General features: G+C 33.0%; 1 protein-coding gene across 1 annotated transcript in view; it reads left to right on the forward strand.

Moving 5' to 3' along the window:
- Positions 1-23,337, forward strand: part of Cdh12 (cadherin 12) — a 911,264-nt gene extending 887,927 nt beyond the window's left edge. The window contains exons 10-14 of the mRNA XM_085676604.2: positions 4,217-4,353; positions 14,123-14,244; positions 15,996-16,113; positions 18,311-18,562; positions 21,915-23,337. Of these exons, the coding sequence (XP_085532730.2) occupies positions 4,217-4,353; positions 14,123-14,244; positions 15,996-16,113; positions 18,311-18,562; positions 21,915-22,414 (1,129 nt within the window). The 3' untranslated portion in view covers positions 22,415-23,337. The remainder of the gene's footprint in view (positions 1-4,216; positions 4,354-14,122; positions 14,245-15,995; positions 16,114-18,310; positions 18,563-21,914) is intronic.
- Positions 23,338-23,421: the final 84 nt, after the last annotated feature.

A 23,421-nucleotide genomic window follows, 5' to 3' on the forward strand; every position in this document is an offset into this window, starting at 1 on the left:
ATGAATTCAAATCAGATGTATGCACATGGTAAAATTCAAAGTAGCTTTTAAAAGATAATCTATATTACAAAGTAAAAATCATATTAAACAAATGTATATAGCATTTTAAAATATTCAATGTAAACAAAAGCATTGGAAGAGGATCAGCGATAAAAATAAAAAGAAAATGAGGACACCAGAGGCAGGGTCGTCAGCAAAGTGTTTGGCTTGCAATCTCAACAACCTGGGAAAAATCTCAATAGTTCAGGTTAACAAAAGTAATAAAAAACAAGGTCTGGTGCCAAGCAATTATAAACCCTGGCAGTGTAGGAAGAAATAGGTGTAACCTTGCTGTTCACTGCTCAGATAATCTACCCTAATTGACACCTGCTAGGTTAATGAGACAGCCTGTCTCAAAATATTTGGAAAACTCCTGTGGAAGAACAGTATCCATGTTTCACACACAAACATACACACATGCACACATACAAACACACACATGCTTACACATGCACAGGCACGCACACATGCCTGCACACACACATTCACACACACATGCTTGCACACACACATGCACACACATGCTTGCATACACGGACATGCACACATGTCTGCACACAGATGCGCTTCTGCATAGATATGAACATGTCTACTATAATTACACTATTGTAACAAACCCATTGTCTTTGCTTTTGGAACAATATATTTAAGCATTTTGGGCTTAGAAGTCATGGTCTCTGTAAAATGTTCTCAGATGTGAGTTCTAAATATGAGTATATATGCATATATATTTTAGTTCTGAAGGAAATATGAAAATATTAACTTGGGAAATATGGCCTTTATTGTAATATTTGTACAACATTATTGCAATTTAAAAGTATTTTAAGAGCAAAAGAGAGTATTGGTCCTTGTACATACATCTCATGGAATAAGGACTACCTAGTAACTAATAATTTTTAGACGTGGTAAAAATAATGTCTTGAATACTCTTCAGGTAAAGCGCCATTTTATTCTTTCATACTATCCTGATTCTACATGATTTTTTGAAATTTCCTGATAAGGAAGCATCTCACATCAGTTTCCTAAGATCTGAGTATTGATAAAAATCTCCTTAAACTATTGCAGCTTAGAAAGAGCTCATATTATTAGTATTCATTACTTTTCCATTGCTTTGATAGAAGAGCATGAACAATGTGATTTCTAGACTGAAAGGTGTATTTGGACTTAATATTCCTGTTAAATATGAAGAGAGCAGCACCATCATTGTGGGAAATTGGGCCAATAGGTGGGTGTGGAAGATGGAGCAATAAGCTTATATCTTCCATTTTCAAACCGTAGGCTGGAAGCAGAGAGAAAGTAAACTAGGAATAACATGTGGCTTTTGAAAGTTAGAAGTCCAACCAGAGTGATAAACTTGCTCCATCAAGACAACATCTCCAAAACAAACCCAAGCGTTTCTACCAATATAAGACCAAATATTCAAATCCCTCCAAATTTGGAGAACATCTCATTCAAACCACAAAACTTCTTAATATATAAGATGAATAATTTGTATTTGCTGTGAAAACTGTAACAGTAAGTGTACGATGAATAATTCATATTTAGCACAGTATGAGAATATTGTAAAAGTTGAAAAATTATGATATTAGCCATTTCCAAGAGAAACACTTTTTCATCTTATGCACCTATAGACTACATGTCTTTATTCTGATTACCTGAGACGCACATGAATACAGACTTAATTCTTTATTCTTTCCCCTCCTGCCCGCAGACTAAAATATAGCAAGTCACTCTATTGCTTTCTGTATCCTTAAAAAATACTAATTACCTAGTGAGTGTTTGAATCTTGATGTCTTTAGCAGCCCACTCTATCTTATGTTAACCACTTCTTAAAGTTTCATGAATCAAATCCAATTTTACCACCTAGGTTACTCTGTCTTTTGGAAGATTCTGCAAGGCAAAACAAGCTTACTTAACAATGCTGTCTTGTTTGATTTCTCCAACACATGGCTTTTAAAGCAACTGAAGTTTAATCAGTGCTTTAGTACTCCCCTTAATAATGTGTCATTTACCACATATAGACTCAGCGCCTTATTATAATATGAAAATACATCCAGGAATGAAATCACTTCTGGTATTGTGCCACTCTATCTTCTTTCTATGATAATAACTAAGAGCACAGCTTTTCTATAGCTCCTTCCTAGGGTTTTTATGGCTAATGCAGCTGAAATTGGCTCTTTCTCTCTTGTCTGTGATTGCTAGTCTTTCTCTGAACCATTTCTATACAGCCTTCTAGTACCTTCCAATCATCAGATGCAGGGAGATTTTTTTTCTTCAACTGTTAGATTTTATACGAGGCATTTTTTCTTGGCACTATTGCAAGGCCTTTTCTGATCATCTATCAGATGGTGAGATCAGCTAGAGATAAATGTCTCTTCACACCATCAGGGGTGAGCATTACACGTCATTTTATGCAGTTACCTTTAGCATGGTGTTTAGTGTGTAGTTAGACACTTGTCCATTATGCAGTGAACACAGTTCGCATCAATAGTGCCTCCTAAAATATTAATGAGGCTAACAAGCTGCAATTTTGTTTTTGAGTTAGGAGAATGTTTAGTTGAGTAGAGGTGCCAAGAAAAAGAATAATGTGATAAAACATTTTCTTGTTTAGAAAAGGGCTTGCAATTGAAAGAAGAAAAATCAAATTTTCAAAGTTCCTTAGTTTTTAAATGCACCATAACTGATTTTGTGTTGGGACCAGTGTTCCTATAGAAAAAGTTATTCCACTGAAATTGTGAGACTTCAATGTTTTCACCACAGATTAGAAGCTGAGATTTCAACATTAGATCAACAGCATGGATCATACCTTGCAATAACAATAACAACTTGTTGCTGGATCAGTTACTAAAACATATTGGCATGTCAAGTTCATACAGCTCTTTTGTAAAGGCCAACTGCATTTGATCTCCCAGTGCAATGGCTGAAATCACATGAGTTTCATATAACATTTCTCAAAATAATAACCTGTTATACTGTGCACAAATTCATCACTAAATTTTCATGATTAAGACAATCGTTCATTTGTGGCATGGACATGTTCACTTGGTCAAGTGTAAAATTACCATTTGCACTGACCTCTATGTTTAATAACTTCTATGAGTTTCATAAGACATGAAATACCTAGGCAGTATGCAGCACATTATACCTCCGTGTTAGCAGACTACCTTTCCAATACAGCATTTTATCTCAAGTTGTACATAGAAAATAGTGAAGGATATGTGACAAATACAGTTAAATTGGTCCATAAACACAGGCAGTTGTTTTTTTCAGATTTTGGGCTTTGCTTTCTTTATATGGTATACATATAGAATAATAATGCTCAATTTGAACAATTATGAAGATGAATAAGTTAATGCTTACAGTCATGAAAACAGTGTTAACTTTTAACCATTTATAATACTTGGTCTTTCTGTATGTAGCTCAGTGACAGAGTATTTTTCTAGCATGTTCAAGGCTCTAGAATCTTGATCCAACACTGTAAAATATGTTTTGATATTATTACCAAAAATATCTCTATCATCCCACATGTATCTCATTATCTGAATGTTAAGGAAATCTAATTTCTGTTTTATTATTCATAGTCTTGAATTTTTTCCCCTAGGTATTGCAGAGAAAACAGTATTGTTTGACCGACTATGTTCAAAAATTTGAAAGTTACAAAGTCATAACTAGTTAAGGGTAAATAATTTTGTTGAGTCTTCAAACTTTCTGTTTATTTTCCTATGCTTCCTCTACTGTTATTTTTTTCCTCTCAAGGAAACTCAAAGACTGTGTCTGTTCCGCCTACACTTTTAACAGTTTTCAGACATCTCTCTCCAACCCTCACTTTTCCCACTGCTATCATTGAGGAATTCCTTTACTCCTTGCGAGAGTTTTAATATTCAGCAGGTTAAGGAAAACCATGGTCAGCTTTAGAATTTTAGTCTCTGCTGAGCTTTCAAAGTGTCAAGGCCCTAAAATAATATGAACAGCAAGAGTACTAAATCTTTCATTATTTCCAGTTTCCCCTTGAGCATACTGACTTTACAATAAAGCAGCTGCCACTTACAGTCTTCTTTATTGCACGGTGGGTAATAGCTACAGGGCGAAAAATAAGTAACTGCGTCAAGTTAGCCTCACTGCCATTATGATTCATGTGTAATCATTGCACATTTGCATCTACTCTTTTAACATGCAGGTACTTCATAGATTGGAAGAGTGATGGGGACAGCTACTTCACAATAGATGGAACGGAAGGAACCATCGCCACGAATGAATTACTAGACAGAGAGAGCATGGCGCAGTATAATTTCTCCATAATTGCAAGTAAAGTTAGTAAGTATGGCATGGGCAGAATCAATGTTAAACTGAAATTCTGTGCATTTAACACTCTTAAATGAGTCCCTGCTGAGGTCTTTTTTATTTTAGGACTGACAGCTGAGTAGTCTCCTGGGGAAATTCAGAAACCTGTTCCTATGCCTCATAGCATAAGTCCAGAGAAATTGTGACAGCTGCCAGAGAGCGCTGCTTGCAAGATTGCAGGAATACCTAGAAGTGATTTTCACTGTGTAACCTCACCCTTTTCTATTAAATACTTTCCAGAATTTGCAGAAGTATCAACTTCTCTTCTACAGATATTCCGTATATCTGTTATTCAGAGTTATATAAGTTTGAAAAGAAGAAAATAAGCATGTGAAATCACTTATTGTGAAATATTTTCTGAATTTTGAGGAAAGAATTTGAAAAACTATCTTTTTCTCTTTCCTTTCTAATTCGCAAGAACATATATGAAGATAAGTGTGGATTATATTAAAGATTTAAGTGGTCTTTATGAGAACCTTCCCTAGAATATACAGATTGTTTAAAATTCCTTGTGCATGCTTGTGGCACAGAAGAGAATTTTCCAGACTTAGAGTGAAAACAGAACTTACTTGTTTGATAATGCACTCAAAGATGTTGCACATCTATCTCAATTACAAAAGGAGAATATTTAATATTTAGCTATTGGCAAGAGTGTTTTTATGAGAAACACCTGTTCTCCTTCCTTCTGCTATGGTCTTTTGAGAGTTTTGAAAAGTCCCTTTGGAACATCTTTTTCCCCTCCTTATATTATTTTCAGCACCTGGAAGAAATTTATAATACTTTAGACATTAATTTCATATTTCAAATATAAAAAAGTACTACAAACATTTATTCTGTACCGGAGTGTTGCTCAGTTTCAAATCATTCTGGATGTAACTATGGAAGAGATGTGTTTATATTTTTAAATGTTTGATGTTTGAACATATGTGTAGGAGTGTGTGTACATGTGCATGGCAGAATAAGTTTACATGTGTTCAAAATTTTCAGGAAGCCAGAGATGTATCTCAGATTTCACATCTGGGGAGATGTTCTTATGGCTGTTTAATACAAGCTACCATGGAAAACTGGGCCATGCTAATTAAGCTAGGTTAGTTTGACATCAATCCCTAGGCATGTGAACTACCACACTCTTCTTAATACATACGTAGCTGCTGAAGATCAGATGTACATCCTCATTTTTTTTTTTTTGGAAAAAGAATTTCACTATCTGAACTTTTTCCTAGTCCTCAGTTTTGTTTACCTTTAACAAATTCTTAGAAAAATGTACAGTCAATTCAGTTTTCCAGATCACAATTATATACCACTCAGTTTTATTATGTGCAGTCTTCTGTAATTCTTAATTGTAAATTGTGAGGTTTACTGTTGATTTCCAATTAGGTAGAATCTATTATCAGCTAAGGCAAAAATATCAAGTCATGTCTTTAAGGAATTTTGTAAATCACGTTAAATTCTTGGAATATCTAAATCTATGATGGGTTATCTAAATTACCAAGTCTATTGAGTTTGGAAGATCGACTCCCAAAGTAGGCAGGAGCATCTCATTGGGTTGAATGCTATATTGAAAGGAGAAATCTAACCGAGCAGGAGGATGCTTTTAATCTCAGAATCTTGACTGTAGACACGATATGAGCAGCTTCCTCAACTTCCTGCTGCCATGGCCTCTGTTTCACGATAGTACATAGTCTTGAATTGAGAGCCAAAATAAGACCTTTATTCGTAAAATTGCCTTTATAAGGGTATTTTATCAAGGCTGTAGAAAAGAAACAGAAACAAGAAATTAAAGTCTGGAAGTGGATCCATTGCTGTGTTGTTCTTAGTCTTTGAACCTCCGTTGAAGGAAGAATGATGCTTTTGGGTTGAAGGCAATAGGCTTTAGTGCTGAGTTTAATGGATAAATGTGCAAAAGGAGCACAAATGTGAAGAGACTCAGCTCAAGAGGCATCAGAGTGGAGCAAAGACTGTATCAGAAAGTAGACTAGTGTATATTCCTGTCATATTCTGGTGAAGAATCTGGTTGTATTCTGTTTTTGTCCTGAGAACTTTGTTGTGAACTCAAGAATGACTAATCTAAAGACTACAGTAGTCAAAATGAAAGTTTCAGAGAAAGGATAAAGTCTGAACTGAGAATGTCACAGAGAATATTCTATGATCAGATATAACCACTTAGGGAGCTGGCATGTCCAAAGCATTACAATGTAGAGAAGCAACTCTAGCTTCAGTAAATGAAGATACTTCTCAAACCCTATTGGAGTTATAAATTTTGTCCATGAAGTGTCCAATGGATGGAGTCTATTTATTCTGTAACAAGTAAAGTATCATTAAAATGCCTCACCAAATGCTCTTTTGTGGGACAAAACATAAGACTATGCTTTAACATAATTTAACATATTGATAAATAAAATATTTTAATATTTTACAGATATTTTAATGTTGTCTTACTAATTCATTTTACTTTTGATATGATAAATTCTTAAACCTATTGTCAATAATCAAATTTTAAGCCTTAAATCTGAAATTAAGTTATAAAATGAAATAAATTTATAGTTTTATTACTTGTGGAGAGGACAATGTTCAGGAAACTGTTATTTGTTGTAGATGTGAGAAAATTAAGAGTATTTTTTACTCAAGGACATTCCAGTTTAAGAGTAGATAAAAATTAGCTGAAGTGAAGACTTAGTAAGATAAATTGTGAAAATGTACTGAATACTACCTAGGTAGTTTGGATTTAGTTGAGCATTGGAGGAATGTGTAAAAATAATGACTGGTTATTGAATCAACAATGAATTATAAAGTATTTACATAAAAGGAAATTATTTCAACACAATCTTCTGAATAGTGGATTTTGATTTATAGATCTGAAGCATAATAATATTGTCATACAACATGAGAAAATAATACTGTATTAGAATAAAAAGCAAGAGAAAAATAAACTCTTAAGCTAAACTATACTAGTAACTATATAACTCATTTTATTCCTGATGTTCTTGTATGGTGTTGCCCACATGTGGAAGTCAGGTAATTAATACACAGAAGTAGTATGTAGGTGATTATTATCACACAGCTTGTGATAATCTAGCTAGAAAGGGACCACAGAGTTCTCAATAAGAAGCACATCTAGTGAACTAGACATCAGCATTTTATATAAAAGATGTGCCATTTATTCATACATGGAGGGATGATATCTTTTTATTTTGTTTTCTTTTTACTAGTATTCCTCAATGTTATAACAATAGTTGTGTCATACTCAAAGATATTTTCTATATATTTACTTGTGGGAGGACTGTTCCACACATCTGTGTGGAAGTCAGAAAACAGGTTTTAGGAGTTGGTTCCTTCCTTGCATCAAAGTGTCCTTCGCACGAAACTTGGGTCATTAGATTTGCCTGCAGGCAACTTTAACCACTAAGTAACATTATAAGTACTTTATTATAAGACAACATTCTGTATGCACTGAAGTGATCTAAAATATTCTTTATTATTAGACTAGATGTCTGTACGCACTGAAGTGATATAAAAATCGAAAAATGTGTGTGTGTGTGTGTATGTGTGTGTGTTTCTTGAATTATCTTCCAGTTGCCCTAATGCACTATTATGAACATAAATTTGGTAAAACCAAAACAAGTAGAATCAACCACCACAGGTATCTACATTTATTCAAATATTAGTAGGTAATGAGTTCAAAATGTCATTATTAGTATAAATGTAAATCAGTATCATTTTGATTTTTGTGTTTATATTTTATTTGATATGATCTTATCAGCTATTTTCTAAGTTAATTTTCCTCTTTTCAAGTGCCTTTTCCTTTCTCTAAGAAATTTTTTTAATTTATAAAGTAATTGTCAGCATTTCAGTTGCAGTTTTAATAATACTTTGAAAAAAGAATAACTCATTAAGTTTCACACTATTTCAACAAGAATTGCTTTATATTATGTCTATGGAAATAGTAATCTTTAGCAACACAATAAGCTGTTGGTATCTTTTGGCTTTCACTATTATATGCTACAAAATTATGGATAAATCTAAATTTTTGTTGTAACACTTCGTATTTTATTTTAAACTTTTAAGTTCTTATGAGAAGAATTGAGTAATGTCTTAGAATAAAAATAATGTAAATCAATCTAATTACTCCATCAATTTTCACAAACAATATTAATTCCAGTCTTGATTTTTTTCTTAATTGCTATCTGACTTTCTTTTTCAGTTAAAATTGCATGCTGAACATTTCACATAAAACTGGTTTGTGTGAAGACAGGCATTTTGGTGATACAAAATTTTTCTAAGAGCTAAAGGCAGAAAAATTTTTACATGAGGATATTATTTTTATGTTGACATCATCTGTATTCTGTTTATATAATGAACCTCTCAGTTAAGTGTGAAATTCTGGTCACCAATCACTAGACTTACACATCACTGTTTTCCATGACATATCACACTTTACAAAGTATAAATATTTCAAATTATAATGATTATAGATATAGATGAAAGTATTTTTGAACTTGAAGTATATAACATGTGATAAGTTAGCTCAACATGTCTTTCTTAAACATGCTATTTGTTAATGTAGCATACTTTGGTTATGACTATGATAATGTGAATAAATATTCATTGGTCTAGTCCTCTTAGTGTGTTAGAGACAAGGTTAATTTTAAAAATAAATTTTAGTTCATGGCTGAAAGAATATCATGTTTAAAATGTTAATATATAAATTAAACAAAGAAGTAAGATACTTTAGTAATCGAAGAAATACGACAAGGTGTCTTTCCAATGCTGCTCACTATAGACAGCGTCACCCCTTTGCAGTTGACTCTGGAACCAGTAAGCAGCATTCTTCCATGGTCTCTGCTATTGTTCCTTCTTTCTGGTTCTCATCCTGATTTCTCTCAGTGACAAACTGTACTAGAACAGTTGGCAATAACCCCTTTTATACTTCAAGTTGAATATATTCAAAAAGTCTTAGAAGAAATAATTCTCACTGCATAAAGTCATTCATATGTGGGATTTGTAAAAAAAAATATGATCTCATAAACTTGGGAAAATGATGGGGAATTCCAGAGGCTAATAGTAGTATTGGAGGAAAGATATGCAGGTAAAGGGGTCTATCAATGGAGACCAACTTCTCAATGGGCAAATGTTCATTAATAAAGGCATTGATCTGTGTAGCAATTTTATGCCATGATGAAATACTAAGATGTATTTTCACATGTGAATTTCTTCACAACTTTGATCTTTATTTCAGTTATTTTAAATAATGTTTATATTATCTAAATGGCTTCTTTGTCGTCTACTAATAATCATCCTGTTTAGTTATTCCCACTTTTGTTTAAGCCTATATCAGTGGTTGATTTTTAACTTTTTATATTCAAATATTTAATATATTTGGTAACCAAACATATATCAACTATTTTCTTTTGTCTGTTTCTAGAACAAAACTCTTTAGTTTGTTTGTTTGTTTGTTTGTTTGTTTATTTATTTATTTATTTATTTATTCGAATTCCAAAAAAATCTTTACCCATCTGTCGTGGAGCAGATTTTTTTTTTCTGGACTTGAGGTTTTTGTCAGTGTGTCTATTCAGGTCACTTCTGCATGCGTGGTATAAAAGGAAGCCAGAAGATGGGTTCAGCACTCAAAATAGGGTTATAGATGATTGAATGCTTCCAGGAAATCAAGCTCAGGTCCTCTGGAGGAGCTGACACTGCTTGTCATCACAGTGAATTCTCTTCAGCACAAATTTAAACTCCTGTTAGATCTCATATAGAACGCAACAGTGAAATTGGACCTCATTTATAGATTTTAGAGCTATCCATATGATCAAAATACTTTGTCTTATAAACTTTATAGGGAGCATTAATAGTCTACATAAAGAGAAATATTGATTAAGCTAATGTCTTTTCTTCTTGCTATTGATGGTACCATTTAGCATTTGCATGAAAATTGTAACTTTGTTTGAATTCTAAATTAATTTTTTAGTTATAAAATATCACTTCTGGAGTCAGACGTGCTACTCAGAGCTCAGGGAACCTTGTGGAAGAGGAAACAAAGAAAGAGCCAGAGGAGATAGAGGATACTAGGAGAACAAGGCCCTCTGAATCAACCAAGTGAGGTTCAGATGAACTCACAGAGACCGAAGCAGTGTGAGCACAGGGCCAACACAGGTCTACACCAGGTCCCCTACATATATATTACAGCTTTTAATAAAATGCTTTAATGAACTCCTGACTATATAAAATAAAATAAAATAAAATATCACTTCTGCATGATTTTTAAAGATATTTTGATTCCATAATTTATTCCAGGATAAATTCCAAATTTAGAATTTTGAAATACTCCAAATACTACGTAAACTCTATGTGGTTTTACTATCTAGTATTTTCATCAAAATCTTCATGATATAATAGATATATAAAGAAATTTTAGCATAGTTGTCCCAAATATGGTTATGATGATTCAGTAAATAGGTCATTTTATTTTCCACACAATATAATAAATTATATCTCTAAATGAAGGAAATCTGTTTTGGTCTATAAATTACATACTCTGACAAATTATTTCATATTTATTTTATAACACTAGTCGTTAAAGAGATGTATTACTTCTGTAGTTGGCACTTAAGAATTAAAAATGAGGTTTGTATAGTATTATAATACCATAAAATAAATTAAACATACATGATAGAATAAAATATGCTAAAATTAAGTCTGTGAATCCATTACTCACTTCAACCCTGCTAAATTGCTGTTATTGTTTTTTCCTTTTCCTTGATTGAACATCCATTTTCTAATATCTACAATGATGTTTTGTGACATTTAATTTTGGAAAATGTAGATATCCTACAGTGCACAGAATAATTACACACAACAAAGATTTGTCTTAGTTAAAATGTGAAAAATAAAAAAGTCCTTAGGAGAAAGACCATTAACAACAAGATAATGTTAATATTTTCAATAATTTACTTGTGGAAATTGGTGGTAATTTAAATTTCAAGCAAGCTAACAATAACAATTTACCAATTTGGGATAAATTTGTGGTGGATTAAAATTGGTCTAATATATAGTAATATTTTATTTATGTTTTAATAAATAAAGCTTGCCTAAATATAGGAAGAGCAAAGCTAAGCCACTAGAGGTCAGGCAGTGGCAGCACACACCTTAAATCTCTGTATTTAGGAGACAAGGTCACTGGATCTCTGTGAGTTCAAGGCCACCCTGGCCTACACGAGATCGATGCAGAAGCAAATATAGGTGATGGTGCCTATAATCCCATACTAGAGGAAATATAAAATGAGAGGAGAGAGAGACTTAGTCCACTATGTCTGCAATTACCCAGCCATGGTAGACGTAAGACTTCTCTAGTGGTTTGGCTGTTTTCCTTTTCTTGTGTTTAGGAAAGCTTTATTAATTAAAACATAAATGAAATATCACTATACTGGTACATTTAAATAATTTTATAGATTATTAAAGTAATTTCTTTATAAATGCAGTTGAGAAATTTTGCTGCCTGTCAAAGACAAATCATCTCCACAGAAACTTAATGAAATAAAGTGTGAATCTTGTATTTTTAACTTGAGCTCTGCTTCTTAGATAATGTAGAAACTGGAGTCTGAACCTCATATCAGTTAGTGGAGAATTGAACCAGTGTGTTGCTTTTCATGAATTCTATTAGTGTTTCATTTTATAGATTAGTTCACTACCTTACATGGTTTTATAGTCAAAATATTGTTTTATTTATGTAAAATAATTTACAATGTTCCAGAAGTCTTTATTTAAAACTTTGTCCTTACTATTTCCATTTGTAAGTTTTGGAGAAATCTATACCACCAATCTTCAGAGTTTTATATAAAAAAGGAACTTCAAAAAATGACTATGTTACATATGCTGTGAGCCTGAACTCACCCATGCAATGTGTTTTGGATCATCAATACACACTAACCATTACAATGAAGGGGGCCACTGTTTTAAAATTATTGTTGATTTTTAGTTTCCTTTGAAAATAAAACTCAGTTTTACCTATTTACTTAATTTTGTAAATACATTTACACTAATTAAGTAGCCAATCTCCAAGGAAACAAATTTAATGATACTTATTTTATAGCTTTAGCAATGAAATTACTGATAACTTACAAAGTTCATTATACTTTTGTATAACACCGTTGCATTTATCCAACAAGCCTATTAAAAAGGATACTAGTAAAACAACTTGTTTTATATGTGAAGAATTGGAATTCAGTAATGGGAAACTAAGGATAAAATTGGTTGTCAAAATTCAACTTTGTCCTTTCAAACAAATAATGTACCTTGATAAATATAATTTTATGTAACTTATATTTCTGAATCATTGTCCACTATTATCAATATATCCCACAATCACAACCCATACAGTAGCATATACTTGTTAACTTCACTTTCTGTATGCCTATGTGATTATAGATTTCACTTATACATTAATTTGTTAAAATATCATTAAATGCCACATATTGTGTTTATGTTAAGTTTTAATGAATATTGAGAGCAAGATATTTAGACTTGTTGGAATCAAATAGTAGGTATGACTTTTAGTGGGATTTTCAAAAGTTTACACCTAAGTATTAGGAATCTTCATGATTCAGAAGATTTTAATTTTTTACAAAAAATTATAGAAAAAATATGGTGGGATAGTTGGAGTTTTATAAATTCTGAATTCATAATTAGCTCTCTTGATGCTTTTAGCTCTATATTTTGGATAAGACCATCAAATATTTGAGGTACTTTTTTTTCATTTAAACACTGTCTGGCTCATTAGTTCTAACCTCTTATTGACTAACTCTTACATATTCATTTAACCCATCTCCATTAATGTGTATCGCCACTTGACCTTGACTTACTTGCATGAGTTTAACCAGCATCTGTCTTGGAGAGGAGAGCCATGGCGTCTGCCACACTGCCTTCTTTTTCCCATCATCCAGTCCTGTCTTCCCCACCTATTTAAGTTCTGCCCTATCAAAAGACCTAGGAGATTTCTTTATTTGACCAATGAAAGCAACACATAGAAAGAAGACCCTCTTATACCATTTCCCTTTTTTCTGTTTTTTAACAAAATAAAGGCTTTCATTTAACATAGTAAAATTTCATATAACAAAACAGTGATCAAGCAAGAATTACAGTTACAATATTTTGATCTATTTTATCTTTTGTCATAACGATGGAAAACTATAACTATAGCTTACCATTCTTCAACTCCAGTAGGATATAATATTACCTAAGTAAAGAAGAAAAGGGTATTTTGTTTAATAAACTGATTATCAATATTCAATAAGGTAAGAGGTAAGATCATATAATAACCTTAAAAAGATAAATAAATCACACTAGGCAAAAAGTCTCACACTACTGCTAACATATCAGTACACTTCCTGCTACTGGGTTTTCCTCCACTACACAGTTACTCCTTTCTGCTACCGTGTGTTTCTCCACTACAGTTACTGCTACCTGTGACTGTGTCTTCCTCCAGTTCACAATTACTGCTACTTGTGACTGTGTCTTCCTCCAGGACACAGTTACTCCTACCTGTGACTGTTTCTTCCTCCTTCTCCAATTAGTTTTTCCTCAATAACTCTCTTATTGGTCATTGGTTTTTTAAAGTTCAAACTTTGCAATTTCCTACAATTGAAGATTATTTTCTATCTTATATCAAAAATAATTGAGAACAAATTTGGCTTTCAGAGCAGCAGTATCCATGTTTACAAATATTATCTTTTTCTGTTTTTAACAGGTAACCCATTATTGACCAGCAAAGTCAACATACTAATTAATGTCCTAGATGTCAATGAATTTCCTCCAGAAATATCTGTACCATATGAGACAGCTGTATGCGAAAATGCCAAACCAGGGCAGGTATGTTGCCAATACTCTTCACAAAGTGTATACAATGGCCTGTATGTTTATGTTTTAAGTCAAGACAAAAATACACATGAGTATGCTTATTTTCCTGCATCAGATATCTTTATTAAAATGAAATATGACTGATGCTGCTAGGCTCATATGAATTAATGATAGATGGAAGCATGTGAAGCTAATAAAAGAACAGTGTAGCAGCCTCAATTTTTCATGGCTACAGAATATAACTAAGATAACTAGTATAACCACCTCTTGATTCAGAGTCTGAAATAGTAAATGAAGAAGTACTGTTTCTCTATTAATAAATACTGTCAGTTTGGTTATTTGAAACATTAGAATGCATAAACTAAAATCGTGTGTATTAGTCTGTTTTTAATTTTCAAATGTCGCACTACATTAAGGTTATTTTACATCTAATAAAAATTTCAAATAAATGAAAAATCTTTTAATTCTTTGAATTAATGCCTTTGGGAATTATTCTCTACTAAATTAAAAGTGAGTTTGTTATACCTTAAAGATTGGAACTTTGGAAAAAGTAAATTTTATATGAGTTAAACTTCCTTTCCTTTCATGTGGGGAAAATGATGAAAAATAAAAGCTTGTGTGCCCAGAGGCTCTATTTTAACAAATACCTTTTTTCCTTTATTAGAAAACCCTTTTAAAAAGAGATGACCCTGAAATCTTCTTTGAGAGTTCCGAATATGTGGGTTTTGGGCACATTGAACTTGAACTCATCCATTATGTCCCTTGTCTATGAACTATATATAAGGAGAGATTATCTATCCTCTATCATTGTCTAATAAGTATATATATGAATATTATATATATATATATATATATGAATATGTGTAGTATATGCTTTGTGGTTGTATCTAACTATAGATTAGTATCTACCATGAAACTCTCAACTATCTATCTTTTATTTTTTATCTATCATTTACCATTGTGTGGAACATCCAAGCACTTACAGTACAAAATTGCTTAATTCATATGCTTGATAGTTTTTCATATTCTCTGTCCTGTCTCTAACATACTTCCTAATATTTTCTGTAGTATATGGCTTTTAGATATCCTATTTGATATTCTTTCTTATTTTTAAATCTACTAATTGCATTTTTTCCAGGATAAACTGAAGTTACTTTTAGTTTAAATTTTAAGGGATCAATGATGAATTACTTAGATTTAATAATGACATACAACTTGGGAGACACTTTGAAATAGAGATCTAAATGTTTCCTTGTCCGAGTAACATAGAAATACATATTATTTAATCCTAAGCAATGGGGAATGGGTAGAGTAACATAGCAACACAAGCAGGGATGTATTCTTTAGCTTGTCTCATTTTTTTTTAGTTTTTTAATAAATCAACACACACAATGCACTTGATCTTCAATTTTGCTCTTACAGAAACACCGATATGATCAGATGTGTTCTTTCTAGTTGGATCTCTGGCTTAGTCTGAAACGCATATATATCACTTAATTTAACATGTAAGAAAGGCTCCTTTTCCTTTGTTTGTTTGTTACTGAAAATTTTCAATGCTTTTTGGTTACACAGAAATTGATTTAGAATTAGGATGTGTCCTCTGATTGTAGGTGCCATTATTATCTGCAAATCCTTAAGGAAATGTTTACAAAAGTAGCATTTCTCTCTATCTATGTTCTTTATTAAATAAAGTTATTAGACTTGTGTAGAGTTCCCTGTGAAATTGATGAGTGTCTTCAAGTTTAATCTCAACTTTGTCTCAGATAATTCAGACAGTGAGTGCTGCGGACCGAGATCTTTCACCTGCTGGGCAGCAATTCTCCTTTCGATTACCACCAGAGGCTGCCATTAGACCAAACTTTACAGTTCATGACTTCAGAAGTAAGTATAAGCACTTACAGACTCACCTCTTACGGAATTTTGTCAAAGGGCACACGGGAATGATTCAACTGCTTCGCCTAGAAACAGTTTTTCAACGCATAGATAAGACAGCTTACTTTCTTTATAGAGGGCTTTTGATGATTTAAACAAATAAAACATCTTTCTGAGAAATTGATTGCTTCTTTATTTGGAATAAAGTCCTATAATGATATGCAAATATCTTATCCATGCAAATTAATTCTGTATTCATTTCTTTTATTTGAGCTACAAACAGTACAGAGGTTATGCATCAGACAGTTCAATTAGAATGAACGGGATTTCATTCTCACTGCTTTATTTCCCATGGGCCACAACAGAGAGTATTTTCCTAAGTAATGTAGAACTCAGAGCTTCTCTATTGAGATCCCATGCAAAACCTTTAATACAATAACTTAAAAGAGTCTATTAAGATAATTTTAGATACAGCTTCTGAAATCATATCTTTCACTCCACAATTATATACTACTATCCACACTTCTCTATCTTATATTACTGTATTTATATTTCATGGGTTTGGTCATTTATCTCATCAAAGTAACTATATTCAGTAAAGCACACATCAATTATCTGATATTATAAAATTTGTTATATGAAGTTAAAGTTTTTTGTAAATCAAAATCAACATGCAAGGATTGAAAATACAATTTTAAAATCTCCAAATATTTTAATATTTCTTTTACTCATTGTAAATTATATTTGTTAAATATTTTTTGTGTATTGTAAATACTTTAAGGGTCAAAATGATGCTTTACGTGACTTTTTCTTTCCCATAATGTAAAGAATAATAAATTTGAATGCTCAGTTACAAGTAAATAATAAGACAGAAACAAAGATTTTTTTCATTCTATTTCAAGAAAATTGAGTTGTAAAAGATGACACCATTCCCACACTCCAAAGAAAGACTTCTAGGCTTTTTATTTCTCTTCTTCTAATGAGTGCCACTCAGTTTATGATTTCTGACTTCAATGGTTTCCTTGACTCAACCTCATGGAGCCAACTATGGGGTTCTGACTGTCTCAATGGGGCTTTAGTACATCATTAGCCTATGACTGTCATCAGCTCAAATATTTGCTCCACTTAATCTATTTGTGTATATTATTAATGGTGATGCTATCGTGATATTTTATTTATTATAAAATGTCTCTGAAATAATAATAAATAAAATGTATCAAACATACTATAATTATAGCCCAAAAGTTTTTCTCATAAAGATATTTACTATGGTAATAAGTACAGAGAAGCTGATTTGGTAAAATTCATGAATTCTGTTTACAATTAGTGTAGTGGATTGTGACTAGAATACTAATATGGCTGCAAAATAATTTTATGTTCGTAAGTGGTATAATTTTCTAATTATTTACATGATTCTCAAAGTTAATATAAAGTTTATATTAAAAATAATATTTTAAAAAATGCTGCAATGCAATGGTGATGTAGGTCTTTAATCACAGCGCAGAGGAAGCAGAGGCAAGTGGTCATCTGTAAGTTTGAAGCCAGCCTGGTTTACAGAGTGAGTTCATGGGCAGTCAGGACTGTTACAAAGAGAAACCTAGTCTTGAAAAATCAAAAGCAACAAGAAAAGAGATTTCTTCAGTTGAAGCTATAGACTGAATAAAATAATTTGCTAGATTCTATAAATAAGAATAAATGATTTGCTTTCATATATTTGCATATTTTCTTTGTATTAGTCAAAATGAAATATAATTTTTGGCTTCATTAAAGATACAACAAACTAAAAATATTATTAATGACTCTAAAAATATTATTAATATTGTACTTTTGAATATTTGACCTTTTATATTTATAATGACAATATTCATAGAAGCTTCCCTCCACCGAATTTGATCTTGATATCGGAAAAAACCCAAAACCTTCAGAAACCTAACTTCTTCTGTATCCTTATTGTTATAAGGCCCTTCTTTCTCACTGGAACAGTTAATATATACACCACCAAGATGAATGTTTCGTCTTTCTCAGAGGATTATTTGAATCACATATGACTACATTTGGACAGTTTCAATAATAATCTAATAAGTAATTTAAATAAGAATGCATCTTACTGATTTAAGAAGGCTTTCCTACTCCTTAGCAGACACCAATTTAAAACGTGAAACGAAACTCACAGTAACTACGTTATCATAAATATCATGTTTTGCAGACAACACAGCTGGAATTGAAACCCGAAGAAATGGATACAGCCGCAGGCAGCAAGAGTTGTATTTCCTCCCGGTGGTGATAGAAGACAGCAGTTACCCTGTCCAGAGCAGCACAAGCACAGTGACTATTCGGGTCTGCAGATGTGACTCTGATGGAACCATCCTGTCCTGTAATGTCGAAGCAATTTTCCTACCTGTAGGACTGAGCACTGGAGCTCTGATTGCAATACTACTATGCATTGTTATACTCTTAGGTTAGTTTTCATATAATCATGTTTTCTGTATCTCTCTCTGTCTCTGTATTATATGCCACATCAAATTACCACGCCTATTTAATTACGTTTACTGAGCTGGTTAGAAAACTAGTGATTATTAAAAACAATTTTTATTAAATATACTTTTCATGTGGCATTTTCCATGTAACATCATCAATATCTTTAAGTCATGAGGAATGTTAATGATGAAAATTTTACTTCTATTCTACCATGAAAATCTCTGTGATAACTATCAATTTAAAAACATTTCTCAGACTTATGTGTATAAACTGGGTTTGAAATTTTTTAATTTTCTAAAATATATGGCATTCAAAAAAACTTGCTAATTATTCCCAATAATCTTGAGCTTAGAATATAGTTACAATAAGATTACATAAATTGTTGTTTTGTAGTAGAATCCTTAATTATTGAGAATTGTACTTCCAATGAGTTCCACTAAATATTTTTTTATTATAAAAATAAAATAATACCATTTCTCTATTAACTTTGCCAACTATTAATTGTCACTGCCTAATAAAAGCAATACAGAAGTTTTAAAGTATCCCAGATGAGTAGTACTTTGCAATTTCCATCTAACAAAGAAAAGAAGAAAGCAAAGGGTCTAAGAAAGAAGCAGAGATTAAAGTGACCTTAAATATGTTACATTCTGCTTACACTGCCATCCGAAAATATCTTTAACATTTATTTTATGGTCACTCTTTAAAACCAAAGGAAATGGATGTAAACCCCAGCATTGAGCTTACACAAGCATAGTCATCATTTAAAAATCCTTTAAAAACAGGACAATAGCTTTTTCTCTAGAATGAAAATAATGGTAGGCAGTGAGTAACATTTTAGAGAAAAAACTCCCAGAATCGACACTCATTGTTACATAATAACTTCTAGACCAATTTGAACAGTGTAAGTATTAATTCTGTGTGGAGATCTTGGTTACATGAACAAAGCATTCCATTATGTCTTCATAATCCAAGACAATATTTGTCTAGCATATGTTTTTACTAGTGTTTCAAACTTCAAGCTGTATATTCAAATTGATTTCTCACATTAGAAATTATCCATGTTTAATTAGTATTTGACATCAGCTCAAATGTACTCATTCTCCTTTGTGATCACGTAGCTTATTGAATCTGGAAGTACTTGTTTATCTTCATAACAAGGCTCAAGTTATTGTAGGTAGTCTCCTCTGGCTCATGTTCCCTCATGAAATAAATAAGCAAATTGTTACCTCATCAGTATTAATGGTGCTTGCTGTGTAATTATCTCCCATAATTCCTCCTGAATATCCATAGTTCACTTGTACTATTCTAGATACTATTAACCCCTTCTTCATAAAAAAAAAATAATCACTTGATTCGTTGTCTTATATAAGACCCTGTTTTAAAATACATCTATTTCTGAATATTCAGCCACATACTGTTTATTGCACAGTTTTTGTCTCCTTTCAAAGAGTGAGGATAAGCTATAGAAACCTGCATGCCTGGTGTTTCTTATAGATAGCTTTCCTCCAGATAAAATAGAATCTGACTCTCTATCGTTGCATTGTTAAATCTTTTGACACGTAGTAATGCTCTTTAAGGTTTTCAGTATATTGCCCAATCGCTGGGATATCGGCATCAGTGACTTTGCATTGGATATTCTATATGTCAAGGGAAAACTGTACAGTCCTAAATACCATTCATGGATTCTTTAAGAAGCAACATCTAAGGCTCCTCTTTCCTTCCAATATGCTCAACTTTAAATTTGGTGAGAGAGGGAATAAACACATCAGCTCTTACCATTGAATATTTTCTAGGCTCTCATTTAATCTATGCTATGAAAAAAAGAAACACACTTTGCCTTTATACTATTGTTACTCTTTTGGAAGAATGTGAGACTGTTGTCCAAAAGATGAACACATATTTTATCTTGTCATTATGTGCCTGCCTGCTTATGTTTTGAATAATAAACACCATTAACTTAATGGTGAGTATTCAGTAACTAAAAATAAAAAGATACAATAACAATTGCAATGAATAGGTATACCAAATTATTTTATTTTTTAACTTTTTAAAAAACGAACTATCTTTTCTCATTATACATACCAATCCATGTTCCCACTCTCTCCATTTCTCCCATTCCCTCCACAAACCCCCACACCACACCTACCCACTTTTCAGAGAGGGTTAGGCACATTGCACTGAGGAAGGTCCAAGGCCCTCCTTACTATATCTAGGCTTAGCTAGGTATGTCTCCCAAAGAAATCGGTTCCCAAAAAGTCATTACATGCAGTAGGAAAAAATTCTGGTGCCCTGCCAGTGGTCCCTCAGTCTGCCCCAGCCATGCAACTATCAAACACATTCAGAGGGTCTAGTTTGGTCCTATTCTTGTTTCTTTCTCAGTACGGATGGATTTGGTGAGCTCCCATTAGCTAAGGTAGACTGTTTCAGTAGGTTTACACATCATGCTGTTGACCTCTTTGCTCATAATCTCATTCCTCTCACTCATCAACTGGATGTTGGGAGCTCAGCCATGTGCTCCAATACGTGTCTCTGCCTCTGTTTCCATCAGTTGCTGGATTTTATTTTATTTTAAGATTCTATGGTGATATTTAAGATATTCATTACTCTGACTACAGGGCAAGGCCAGTTTGGGCACCCTTTCCTATTGCTTAGGGTCTTAGCTGGAATCATACTAGTGGATTCTTGGAAATTTCTCTAAAGCCAGGTTTCTTGCTAACAGCCTAATGACTCCCTCAATCAAGATGTCCCCTTTCTTGCTCCCCTCTCCATCTTTCTTTCATCTTGAGTATCCCTTTCCCTCAAGTTCTCCTTACCCCTCCCCTATTCTCCTCCTCTTCCCCCTCCACCATCCCTCACCCCCCACACTCCTATATTCCCAATTTTGTTAGGTAATCTTGTCTATGTCAACTTTCCATGTGGATCTATATGTCTCTCTTAGTGTGCACTTGTTACTTAGCTTCTCTACGATCATAAACTGTAGGCTTAATATCCTGTTGTTTATGGCTAGCATCCACTTATGAGTGAGTATGTATCCATTTTTTATTGCCATAATATTTTCTCTGAGTCCAAAATATTAAAATATAATAGAAAAATATTTGATATTATTAATGGTTTTCTATGATTTTCTAGTATTTAGCATTTCAATGTGAAGTTGACATTAGAAAATTCATAAACATATGCATGATAATCTTATCGATGATATTATTATAACTATGAACATATTATGAAGTCATTAAAGAAATTTAGCTATTATTGATCTACTTTAACATTTATAGATACTAAGTGATATATGTGCTTCCATTTACCAAATTGGTTTTTCTGTGTCCTTCTAGCTATAGTTGTGCTGTATGTAGCATTGAGAAGGCAGAGGAAGAAGGACACCTTGATGACATCTAAGGAAGACATAAGAGACAATGTCATCCATTATGACGATGAAGGAGGTGGGGAGGAAGACACCCAGGCTTTTGACATCGGGGCTCTGAGAAATCCCAAGGTGATTGAAGAGAATAAAATTCGCAGGGATATAAAACCAGACTCCCTCTGTTTACCTCGTCACAGACTCCATGCCGAAGACAACACAGACATAAGGGATTTCATTCACCAAAGGCTACAGGAAAACGATGCGGATCCAGCTGCCCCACCCTATGATTCCCTGGCCACTTATGCATATGAGGGAAATGGGTCAGTGGCAGAGTCACTCAGCTCCATCGACTCTCTCACTACAGAAGCAGACCAGGACTACGACTATCTCACAGACTGGGGGCCCCGCTTCAAAGTCTTGGCAGACATGTTTGGAGAAGAGGAGAGTCACAGTCCTGATAATGTGACCTAGGGAAGAAGAAAAGGCTGGTTAATACACAGCTAGAGAAGAAAATTTTATCAAAAATATTAACATAAAGTTTTAACAAACACACACGCACACATGTGCACACGTGTGCACACAAACACACACTCTCTCTCTCTCTCTCTCTCTCTCACACACACACACACACACACACACACACACACACACACACACGCTTCCAGAATCTACAGGACAAGAGTCCTTTGATCATCTAGTTTCTAGCAATTTGTCCTATTTACCGTCTTGTCATTTTGGGTTATTCTGATGACACAAGATAAATCCTATAATATGTCCTTGCTTTGTTTTGTTTTGTTATTTCAGGAACACTCTGAGCAGAGCTCAGATCTATTAAATACAATTCACTGGCATGACAACCTAGAATGAAGATAGCTATGTGGCATCACGGTGGAAGAGTGTGAGATTTTTCTTAATTCCACTAAAGTGCCTATTGAAACTCTTATCATTGAACGTGGTGTACACAACATTCCGCTGTGATGGCTTTGCAGGAGTCCGAGATAAAGAGGAACAAACCAGGTGTGTCTCTATGTCAAGGAGCAATAGCGATACGCTGACTCTCATTCCTTTCCAGAACAAAGAAGACTACTTCTCAATCCCCATCTTTTTTGAAGGCAAATGTTTTCTTTTCAAAATTGTAAACTGAAAATTATTAGATTTTCCTCTTCTTTCAGAAACTGGAATAAATGAGACATGAAATCCAATATGTAAGTCATGAATTGTAAGAGCAATGCTTAAATCATAACATTATTTCATGTAAAAGATGTTAACTAAGCTGTTAGCGTTTCCAAAAACTAAAATTATATAGAGGAAATTAAAAGGATCCATCTTTGTAAAAAGATGCCTCATGGCTCAAATTCCAACTTCAAATAAACACTGGTTTGCTTAATTCTAAACTGGTATGTGGAAACTGGTTTGAAAATGTCAACAAATCCTTTAATTTTCCAGTCAAAGATAAAGTTTCAGATGTGTTTCTCCTG

The sequence above is a fragment of the Myodes glareolus genome, chromosome 15 (genome assembly GCF_982192425.1).
Source record: "Myodes glareolus chromosome 15, mMyoGla1.1, whole genome shotgun sequence".
Classification (NCBI taxonomy): domain Eukaryota; kingdom Metazoa; phylum Chordata; class Mammalia; order Rodentia; family Cricetidae; genus Myodes; species Myodes glareolus.